Here is an 11,683-nt window from a genome sequence, read left to right on the forward strand (position 1 = left end):
GAGAGGAAAATGGGGGATTAGACTGAGAACAGGCTTATTCTGATGGACCCTGTTTCAGCGGCATGTGGCTCACTCTCTGTCATGATCAGCACCGCCACTAAGAGGCAGTAAAGAGCCTGGAATGAAAAGTACCATAACTTCAGGGAGTGCTGTCTGAAGTGAAATCATAATAACAAATGAAACACTGAGGATGTGTCATAATCCATCATCATCCTATTCACATCAATTAAAATATACTCGATGTGAAAATGGCTTCCACTGCAGAACATAACAATCCAATACATATGGCAGTTAGAGCATGGTCTATGTTTTAGGGCAAGTTTCCATTGTCAGACTTATTATGTGTGGCTTTATGCTAACTTTATGCTATTTTCATTCTCCTTCAGTGGCCTAATCTCTCTGTTATCTATCTATCTATCTATCTATCTATCTATCTATCTATCTATCTATCTATCTATCTATCTATCTATCTATCTATTTGTGGTGTTTAGTTCATACGCTCAGATTTTAGTTATTTAATTTTTTTTTTATATATATACTCTGTAACTTTCAAATTAAAAGCCTCTCTATGATGAAGATTATAACATTGATACAACTGTGTCCATTTGTATTGGCGATGCAATAAATCTTACATTACCTACACCACTAGAGCTGCTTTCTAGGTGATCTTATGAGGAAAAATAACACATAGAAAATCATTTTTAACAGATAAATAATGGACCTTCCCTTCCAGTTAACCATAACAATCCATGCTTATTTTGCCAGGCTATATTTCCTGAAACTCTAATTCTGTAAAGCATAAAAGATATAACTGCCTACAGGCACCATATTACCATATATACCATATGTTACCATATTACCACTATCATAAATCTGACAGTTGGGTTATCTCTACTGGAGGCGGCGCGCATTCACACAGCACACAGTAGGCGGCGTCAGTCCGGAGAACTACGTCCTTCTGAGCTCACTTCCGTCGGCTTGAGTCGGATCACTATTCTCCCAGTGCCTCACCGCTTTTGTTCTCCCATTTCCATCCAGCCAGCGCTGCTGAAAAGACGGAGCCAGCCGATTGGGAAACCACAAACACGCAAAGTAGCGGACTCATCTTTCGCAGAAACGCCCGGTAGCCACATGCAAAGCGCCGTCTGCAGAGAGGATACGCGGCACTCCGTAGTTACATAACTGGACTACTTTTTTTCTATTATTGTTGGGGTTTTTCACGCTTTTTTGTTGCACCGAAACTGACCCCCCCCCCCTCTAAACTCAAAATGGAGAACGACGACAAATACCTCCCCGAGCTGCTGGCGGAGAAGGACAGCCTGGACTCGTCGTTTACGCACGCCATGAAACTTTTAAACGCAGGTAAAGTAGTGTTACGTGGTGTTTATTTTCGCGCTCACTATGCGGTTTATGCATTGAGTTGAAGAGGGGCCACATATGGCTCTTGAACGCACCTTCAAACGCACACCTCCACACTTTGAGCGCCGTGTGTGGGTACGGGACGTGGACTGCCCCAATAATGGCAACACTAACATTAACATTAAGTGCTTTTGTAGCTCAGTAATGAATAGGTGTGTGTGATGCATAGGTACGTGTATGAGTTAATTAGATGCTAGTTAATGACTAGAGTCTGAAATTTTAATTAACCTAAGGCTGTGACAGCACCTCAGGAGATACACTTGGAGATATTCTTCTGAATAATTTCCGCTTCCTCTCGTGCGGCTGCGACGTGTCGAGTCTGTTTCGTCAGTACTGTGGTGGCTTGTGTCGAGTTTAAACTTTAAAAAAGAAACGTTGGACAAACGGTCGTTTGTTTTCGGTGTCGAGTTCCTGTTGATCTCATTGTCTGGCAGCTGCGTTGCGCAGCAGCTTATAAATGTGCGCCAGTATCCGCGACCGGGGTCTCCCCCGCTACTTCACAGCCGGGAGGCGGCCTGGCAGCCGTGATAGAGACCTTCAAGTCCCGCTGCTGAAGTGTCCTTGAGCAAGAGACTGCAGACTTGGCAGCTCCACGGCTGCTGTCTTGTAGCTGTGCTGAACAGGGGACAAAAGGAAAGGCAGCTTCTGGTGTTCAGTTTTTCTCTGTGGTCGTCAAGCTAGCTTTAAAGAACACGCTTTATCCTGTTATTAGTCATTTTGTAGGCTATGCAGTTGCAGAGGAACAGCACTGTGATAAGTTAAAATGATATGACTTTATAAGTAATGCTATGTAATCAAAGAGCGGGATGATGTGTTAGAAAGTACCATAGGACAACTATAAACTTATTACTGAGGCATAAGTCTTTACAAGGGTGTTACAGTCATACTCAAAAACAAAAATGCATAAAACATCATTAGGACATTGCAAGCAGGCTACCGGGTTCAATGGATAAGTTGAAGTACTGCTAGTTAAGTTATTAGGTTTTGTCTGTCTTGCTTCCCGTGTTTTCCCCCAGTGTTTGTGAGTCATTTTCTGTAAGCTAGTCCTTATTTACTGCCTCTGTGGATGAATAAGTTGGTCTCTTTGTGTAACAGGATGTGCTGTGTCTAGGCTACATCTCTGAAACTGCAAGAATTATAAAGAAAGACAGTGTGTGTCAGTGGGTGTTGTGGTAAAACATCTATCTGCAGCTGGTTGACTGTGGTGTAGTTGACATGTTTGCACATAGTGGGCTCAGGGGTTGTCATGTCCAGGAGAGAGGAGGTGGTTTGAGATGGTCCTGATGGCTGTTTTTTGGTGCTGTGCCACATGCAAGAGGTGACAGAAGGTGTAGGGAGGAGCTGGTGGCTGCTTCTTAAAATGTAGCAGTGAAAGCTGTAATTTCTCAAATTACGGTTTGAAAGGTTCAGAGTTACGGCTACAGCTAAAGATTGATTTGATTATTGATTAGTTGGACAGTTATTTTCTCAATTATCAAATAAAACTTTTAAGCTATGAGTGGTCAGATAGTGAAAACTGTCCCTCAGGAGTTCTCAAAGCCCAAGATGATTTCCTTAAATGTCTTGTTTTGTCCAAACAGTAGTGCAAAGATATTCAGTTTACAATGACATGAAGCAACAAATCCCCTCATTGAAGAGGCTGCAGCTAGAGAGTGTTTGTAATTTTTGCTTGAAAACAGTTTATACAATTAATAGATTATCAAAGTAGTTGCCATTTAACGGCTGAATCAACATACTCTAGCTCCATTCTGTATGTTGCCAAGATCACAAAAAAGTGCTAAAAGAAACACGTCATGCACTCTCTTTTATCATCTTTTATTCATCTGTAAGCAGTGTTGTTTGGCATTCAGTTAATATTGATTTGGTGATGTGTGAGTCAGAAGAATTTAAGATGTCTGTGTTAAAAATGGGCAAAATAGCAAAAAGGGAACATTTCTTTAAGTTGTCTATGATACTTAGAACTGCAACTGTTAAGCATAAAGAAAGGGGTCTAAAAATGTTTTTCTACCAGTGTAGCCCCATTTTAACATAACCATCCCGACAGTCACAGTCACCAGAATCACTACTTTCTCTGTGTTTCAAATGCGCCTAAATCCACCGCATGATCATAGTGTGCTTTGTCACTTTGAATCCTGTTTGATTGCATGAACGCTTTGCCTGAAACAATACCTCTCCCCTTCTAGAAATTGATAGAATCCAGAAAGGCGAGACTAAAAAGGAGGCAGAAACATACCTGGACCTTTTCACAACAAAGAACATCAAACTTAAGGAACGAGTGCTCATACCTGTCAAACAGTACCCGAAGGTGAGCTGCCACTGCCCCCGATTTTTCTTTTTCCTCCTCTTCTGTCCTCTTTTTTGGTGTGAACCCCTCTTGATTCAATTTATCCTGCAGCTGGGTTTCAATTATACAGAGCCATGGGGGTTACTTGGGAGTCTCAAATTACTCATCTCAACCTTGATCTTTAAGCTCCAGAGTATAATTACAGCTGATACGGGCATGTTTTAAAATATCACTGAAAGGATCAAAATGTTAACATTACTATGGTTAGGAAAGCTCTATATGTCAGTGTAATTCATACAGTGTTCAGTAGATTGGATCTCCTCCTCTGTTTGTGTTCAGCAAATATTTCCATTCAGGGTGAAGTCTTACTTTTCTTTACCTCAGGTGCATTCATCCACCAATTCAATCTGTACAGTATGTGGCTCACACATGTGGCCACACTGATTTAAAGATGGTGGTTTAGGATGGACAGAGCGTGTCAGGGTATAATCTCTAAAATGCAAAGAACCTCTTTGATAATTTGCATGCTCTTACCTGTATTTGCATCATTTTGAGCCACCTAAGTTTATGTCGCAGCTGTCTGAAGTGTTTAGGATCATCTTCACTTTTTGATGCTATCAAAAGTTGATAGACCACACTCCTGTAAGATACTGTTTTTCCGAGCAGTTCTAACAAGAATAAGATCTATAGATGCAGCCCCCTCCCAAGCATCAGATCGATATGGTGTAGGAGTGTGGTCTGTGGGGGTAAAACAGCCTTCTGATCTCCCAGACTTAGTTTTAATTTGTACATCAGTCTGCTGTGTCAGGAATGACAAAGCTAATGAGTGTCCTTGGATCACAAAAACTACTTTTACAACTCCAGGAGGAATTGCTTCCTTGGGGGCATTTTTTTTTTTTTTGCTAAATGTGTTTGGCGGTGACAGCTAATTGTAGGACACGTCATATGCACTGTAATTCAAAGATGGAGGAGGTAAATATTATAGCTTTTGATCACAGGTTGGATCTGGCTCGGTGTTTGGATGATTGTAGCGAATAGGAAGTGACGGCGTTATAGCCCTTAGGGTTCATATCGACCGTCTCTGGAAAATCTACTACTTAAGGCTGCAGTATGCGCAACAAGACCCCTGCCAGTGATTGCTCCTTCACTCTCTTGGCATTAAACTGGCCCCTGCTTTGATTGTCGCACTAATTTAGTTCTGTTTTGTTTTGTTATTTAGTTCAATTTCGTGGGGAAGATTCTGGGACCTCAGGGCAACACAATCAAACGTCTTCAAGAAGAGACTGGAGCCAAGATCTCTGTGCTGGGCAAAGGATCCATGAGAGACAAATCAAAGGTACGACACACACACACACACACACACACTCTCTCACACTCATCTGCTGTTACACACCTGTGAGAAGGGCGCTTTAAACCATAAAACATCTGGCCTGTACTTGAGAGGGATAGCAGGCAGCGAGCCCAGATGGCGTCAACTCAGAGGATAGCTCAGGGTGAACTTAAATGTAAAGCCAAGGGCATCCACGCACCACACATCTGTTCCAGGAGTCTTCAGGATAGCCCACTAAACCTGTTATCTACCAGTTTGATGTGATTATTAAGCTATATAAAGAAAGGGAATACCACACCTACGCCCGGTGACCTCTGAGGCGGATGAAACGCGATTACTTCTTGCATAATTCATTTAATTTCAGAGGGTAGCTGTGTGCTCTGTTTGACTCGTGGACACTCCTGTGCCCTTGTTTCAGGAGGAAGGGCTGAGGAAAGGCGGCGAGCCCAAGTACGCACACTTGTCCATGGAGCTGCACGTGTTCATCGAGGTGTTTGCCCCCGTGCCCGAGGCCTACCTGCGCATGGCACACGCCATGGAGGAGGTCAAGAAGTTCCTGTTTCCTGTGAGTCTGACTTTGATGTTGGGTTGATTGTGTCTTTTTGTTGTTAACAGTGGGAGACTGTGTTTGCTTGCCAGCTCGGACTGTGTTAGAGCCGATCATTTTTTGTTGTTAATGAACCTGTTGATTATTTAATTCATAATTTAGCTGATAAAATGTCAACAGTATTGACAATCATTTGAGACAAGTTATCAGAGGCTAAAGTGATGTTAGATTTCACAGACCACCAAAAAACCAAACAAAGCTTTTCTATTCTAAAGAAAACATGCAAGCCTTTCTCTGAATGTTAAAATATAACAGCAGATGTGGTTGAAGCAGTATTAGATTTGTTTAGATTCTGACAGTTCGCTAACTGATGAGTCAACAGCTTGACCCTCTAAATTGAACTTGGGCTGCCACTAATGATTTTTTTCTATATTGACTGGGTTTATGAATTGTTGATATTTTCAAATATCTTGTTTTGTCCAGACACCGCAAAGATGGTGGATTCATCACATAAGATAAAGAAAAGTTTGAAGTGGGGAATGTTTCATATCTTTGCCTGAAAAATGACTTAAAAGATTAGCTGATTGCTCCATTACCAATACATTTTCTGCCAGTTGACTAACGAATTAATGAGCAAATGTTTCAGGTCTAAATTGAGCCCCAAATCAAATGCCATACACGACTGTTTAGTCTGTAAAGTCAGTTTATCCACCAGAAGACAGGGATGCAAGGAGAAAAGTTGGAGGAGCCATGCTGAAAATGTTTCTGGGTAACTGGCTGAGGGTGTACCTTTCAGAAAGGTGAGCAGTCACAGTGTGCAAGTTAGGCAAAGCTCTGGGAGGGGGCCCAGTAGGACAGCTGGAGGAGATGGAGTGGGTGTTTACCTGGAGCAAACAGACCCGATGGCACAGTCCAGGCACGTAAAGCAATCAGCTTAAGAGGAGGAATTGGGTCGCTTTCACTGTGTCAGCAGGGTTACCCCTTCATGTGGCTCGCCTGCATGTCTGTCCATCACTGTGTCTTTACCCGAGTCTCATTCTCTGGAGAGTGAGGAGAATCAACCTGGAGATGTATAGCCTCTAGACAGATATGTGGGCATATTCACCCTGCGCAGCCTACGCTCGCTTTATTGGTTTTTATGCTGAGAGATTCTTGAGCGTGGGCCAACCCCCAGTCTGCTGTCAAGCCCGGCTGAAGCCCATAGTGCTCTAACAATGGCTCTCGCCAAAGCAGGCCAATAGGCCCAGGGGTTTTTTGAGATGCCTTACATTTTTTAATTAGTGTGGAGGGTTCTTTAGAAGAAAGAATAATTTGGCTCAGAGGCGAGATGAATGGGCTGATGAACCAGTTGCGATGTTGGTTTTGCTGTGTTATGTATAAAAGCAGATCCCTGTCGTTACAATTTAAGGCTATAATCTGTCAGGCTTGACGTCCTTCATTCGGAAGCAGGACATATTTTAATAAATGACTCAGCTTCTCGGGTGAGTGTGATTTGTTGGAGAAATGTTTTATGTATTACCTGTACTTCTCAGGTACTCCAACAGGCTTACACTCTTTTGTTTTTCCTCATCCTTTTTTATATCTTTGCACCTCTGTGTCTACTAATGTAAATGCAAAAGCTGAGCCTTGCTCCTGTGTGAATGGTGTGCAGAGCTTGTTATTTCTTGACACAAAATGTTATCTATAGCATGTAATGTCTGAAGAAACCTCATTAATCTAAATACCTTGATGGGTAAAGACATGTCACCTCTCAGGCTTGTTAAATGCAGCTACAGCCGCTCTGCTCTTGGCCTGAGATGAATTTGTAATCAGTCAAATGTCTTATGTTTTCCTGCTTTTGCTGCAGATAAATTGAAAGCTGAATATTCCAGTATCCGCCTTTTTTTCTCCTCCTTTTTCTCCATCATTAGAGCTCTGTCACCATTCCAGTCCAGGGACTGATTTATGAAAAAGAATTGATTGGGTCACAGTGCAGCTCTTGTGATTGCTCCCTGAAGAAAGGCGGCGGATTGTGTTGCAGGATTTGTGCTGCTCAGACAGGCAGCCGCGCTAATCCACCCCAACTTATTGTTTTTTGCGGATAGAATAAGGTAACGGCTGATGCAGTCATAGCAGACTTGTCAAGAAGTGCAGGGAGAAGTGATTTACATTTTGTGCATGATGGAGAGGCACAGGAAGGCAGCGAGTGTGGATGGATAGTTTCCAACCTCCCACATCCACGACCCCCCTCTCTCTTCACACTCTGAGTCACTGGCATTGAGACTTTTTCTTCTTCTCGCTCTGTTAGCCATTAGGGGGATGCCGTGTTTTGAGCAGCTCTGTAATTGTGTTTCACTCTTTATTCATCACTCCTTCTTGCACTCTGCCTCTTTTTCCTCTCTCTTTTTTTCATACTGCGTGGCTCCACTTTTCCCAAGTCATGTGCTCCTGTTTCTTTTTTCATTTTCTTCCTCTGTGCATATGTGTGTGTGTGTAGGATATGATGGATGATATCTGCCAAGAGCAGTTCATGGAGATGAGCTACCTGAACGGAGGCCAGGAGCACGGAGCCCGAGGCCGAGGGGGCATGCCGGTCAGGGGCCGCGGTGTCCCCCCTGCTGGTGCACACAGGTGAAGAGATGGCACGTACACACACACATACAGGGTTTCTCATATAACAGCTGCTGGGTCACTGAGGTAATACAAAGACAGTGCAGTTCATCTACTATTGTATCTTTGTATCGACAAAAATGCTGAGCAAGCCTGGAAGTTGCATTATATTTACTCCTTTGTCTGTGTAGTTTTAATGTACTTATGCCGAGGAGCAATTTTTGGAAATCGGTAAGTATTTTTTGACAGACGGTACTGTAGGGGATACAGGACATATTGTATGCTGTCTGTAAACTTCATGTGAAAAACAAATCCAAAAATGATGAAAAGATTGAAACATTTGAAAATTCACATCCAAAAAGTTTAGCTTTAAAGGAATAGTTTGACATTTTGGGTTTCCCACAAGTTAGATGAATGTATCGATTCCACTGTCATGTCTTTAGATATCGCTGGAGCCAGAAGCTGGTTAGCATGGTTTAGCATAATCCCTCAGAGGTGCCAGGCTAACTGTTCTCCCGTCACACCATTCCTTAAAGTAGAAAAGTGGAGTAATAACTCTGTGTTGTTTTCTTCAGGGGTAGGGGAATGCCTCCCCGCGGCGCCGCAGCCAGGGGAGGTGTGACTCGAGGCGGCCCGGCCAGAGGTGGCGCAGTGAGGGGTGCCCCAGGAGGCCGAGGAGGACCACCTGCAGCGCCCGCCAGGGGAGCCGCAGCACCCCGCGCCAGGCCCCCAGCTGCCGGACCTCCCCAGAGGATGGCGCCTCCACCCCCCCACCAGCACACCCCCGCTGCAGCTGCTGAGAGTTACGATGAATATGTAAGTACTGCCTGTGGAGGGTAGTTTTCATTTATCCATTTAGTTTGTGTATGGATGTCTTCAGCACAGTTAAACTGTAGGCTATATTATTACTATTATTTCTTTGCAAACAAATGAGTCTCTTTAAGCTGTAATTTTGGTAAGGTAAACATTAGAAATGATAAGATATGCAGTGTAACTTAATCTGACCTCTGCAACACATGTCTCCTCTGAATGAGATTGTTTTAGGCACCGTGTAAGCTTTGGATTGCTTGTCCATCATCATAAGAATAAGTGATTTCTGATGCTCAAAACATGAAGGGAGCGTGTCTGCTTTAGTACAAGTGTACTACTTTGGGGACATTCTTGACATTCATGATTCATGAACAAGCCTCTGCTTAAATCTCACTCTGTTTCTCTGTTTCCTCCCCTCTTCAGGGCTACGATGAGAGCTACACAGACACGGCCTACGAGTCATACGACAACTATTACAGTCAGCCGCAGGCGTGAGTGAATCAGACGTCTCTCTGGTTTTTACCTGCTTCTCACAAAGTGCACACACACATAGCCTAGTTGCTAGTTTCACTCAAGATGGGATTTGAGAATAACGGAAATACTTTTTAGCCACTCTGCACAAATTCAGCCTTGATGGTACTTCATGTTTCATGGTTTGGATGGCAGTGTTATTTAGGAGAACCAGCCGGGACTCGGATGTTCCATGCTAGAGAGCCAAGCTTTGATCTTATTCGTGGAAGCCAATTATCATCCCCCCAGACATTACAGTCAGCAGCTACTTGATGTTTTTCAAAGATTAAAAGTGATTTTTTTCTTCTTCTCCCCCTGTTTTTGACCAACAGAGAGCCAGAATACTACGACTACGGACACGGAGAGACCACAGACTCATATGATTCATATGGTAAGGAAAAACTTTATTCACTGCCAACAAAGATGACCTAATTTATACTGTTGAAAAAAATGCTGAACACAAAGAGTATGCATACAAATATGACAAAAAACATAAGTAGTATAATTAACATAAGTCTTAAAACATGGTTGGACCACACCGTGTGACCTATTTACAAAAAAATAACTCCACGGAGCAGCTTTAAAGTTTACTAGCGTAAAATCCTAAGCTGGGTTGAATCCATATTGAATCATGTATTATGTGTTTTTTCTGTGTCCTTTCCAGGCCAGGATGACTGGAATGGGACCCAGCAGTTAGGTCCAGGGAAGGCCCCTCCCCCCTCCAGAGGTGCCAAGACGCCTTACCGGGACCACCCATACCGACAGTACTGAAGCGGACTTGCCACCCTTAACGTGTCGCCCTGACTACCGCCTGTCTACCACGGCAGCTCTTGCTTTAAGCAGCCCGACAAAAGTAATTGTCCGTTTTGTCTTTGGTTTGGTCTTTTCCTACACCGGACTTTATACGAGAGAGCAAATTGGGAACTGAAAATCGGAACTGGTTTTTTGAGATTTGACCGCGAACTCCCTCCCCCACCCCTACTTTGTCGCACCAACCACCCATCCATCCAACCAACCAACCAAAGCGGCTTTTAGATGGGTTAGAGAGGAGAAGTTGGTGTCCTTTTTTTGTTCTTTTTCATTTAAATTTTTGTTTATGTTGCTGTATTTTTTTCTCTGACCCTTTTTACCCCCCTCTGGCTTTTTTGCATTGTTGACCGTTAATTTTTTAACTGTTTGAAAGTAATAATTTCTAGTGGAATTAGTGGCTCATTACCCACTTGTCTAAGGAATCCATTTTAATTGTTTTTAAATACAAAGAATCTGTCGAGGGTCAGTTGCAGATTCCCATTTAGGCTACATTTCAAAATTCTGTTAATATAGCCAAATAAAAGACCTTTTAAACTTTCAATTATGTAATATAGAAACAAAAAACAATCTTAAATTAAGTGAAGGTTAAAGAATCAGTGTTAATGGAATCAGTACAATTCATTCTTGATGATGGTTTGTTTTTAAATAGTTCTAAAACGTTGTCCATTTAGACTTAGGCAGCAATATTTGTCATTGTACTTAGAGTTTTGAAATATAGCCCTAATAGACACTGTTGAGATGGACTGTCCTCATATCCTCAATTTGTTTTACATGTTAAAAATTAATTTTAACTCTGAAGACAAAATGTTTGTTTAATGAGAACATGGCCAAGAGATGGCCTCCTGTTATGCTAAAAACAGTTCAGGTCTTCATTTTGTGATCTGATTCTCTATAAACTGCATGCACAAAGTACTCAAAGAAGGATTGGGACAAAAATCTCCACATGGGTCTTCTCTTTCTATAGAGAAGGGATCCTGCAGCTCAATCCGAACTATTGTACATATTTTAAAACATCCTAACTGTACTTATTCTGCCACTAGTATCTGTACCCTCTCCATAAAATGCATTATGCTACATGTGTAAGCTTGCCTAAATAGGTTACTAAATCTGTCCAAAAGATGTTTTGCAGCAGTTTGTCAATAAAGCTTAGTTTGTTTTTTATGAAACTTAACTTGCTTTATTTGTTTCCTGTCCTAGTAAAATTCTGAAATGGCCTTTTTTAAACAGCAGTCAGATGTAGGTGTTTTCCTTTGTTTCTCATTCAAAACCGCATTTTAAATCTAAATGAATGTATTGACGTCTGAAGACTTTAACCCTACTAAATGATGTCTTGATTGATTATCAAAAGAGCACAACTTATTCTTTCTCTCTCTTTCTATACTTT

The 11,683-nt window shown here is 42.3% G+C and overlaps 1 protein-coding gene across 1 annotated transcript; it reads left to right on the plus strand.

The window, feature by feature from the left end:
- The first annotated feature begins 965 nt into the window (after positions 1–965).
- Positions 966–11,470, plus strand: khdrbs1b (KH domain containing, RNA binding, signal transduction associated 1b). The gene is made up of 9 exons (XM_018701342.2): positions 966–1,362; positions 3,603–3,724; positions 4,923–5,039; positions 5,452–5,598; positions 8,057–8,190; positions 8,745–8,985; positions 9,403–9,470; positions 9,822–9,880; positions 10,154–11,470. Exons 1-9 carry the CDS (start codon positions 1,269–1,271, stop codon positions 10,258–10,260), a joined length of 1,089 nt encoding a protein of 362 aa, XP_018556858.1. The 5' UTR covers positions 966–1,268; the 3' UTR covers positions 10,261–11,470.
- Positions 11,471–11,683: the final 213 nt, after the last annotated feature.

The sequence above is a fragment of the Lates calcarifer genome, linkage group LG3 (genome assembly GCF_001640805.2).
Source record: "Lates calcarifer isolate ASB-BC8 linkage group LG3, TLL_Latcal_v3, whole genome shotgun sequence".
NCBI classification, from domain to species: Eukaryota; Metazoa; Chordata; class Actinopteri; family Centropomidae; genus Lates; species Lates calcarifer.

Bases quoted from the DNA above. Each gene is read 5' to 3' on its own strand.
- khdrbs1b (XM_018701342.2), top strand. From the start codon at position 1,269: ATGGAGAACGACGACAAATACCTCCCCGAGCTGCTGGCGGAGAAGGAC. The intron at 8,986-9,402 runs GTAAGTACTGCC...TCCCCTCTTCAG, and splicing joins CTGAGAGTTACGATGAATAT to GGCTACGATGAGAGCTACAC. The intron at 9,471-9,821 runs GTGAGTGAATCA...TTTGACCAACAG, and splicing joins TATTACAGTCAGCCGCAGGC to AGAGCCAGAATACTACGACT.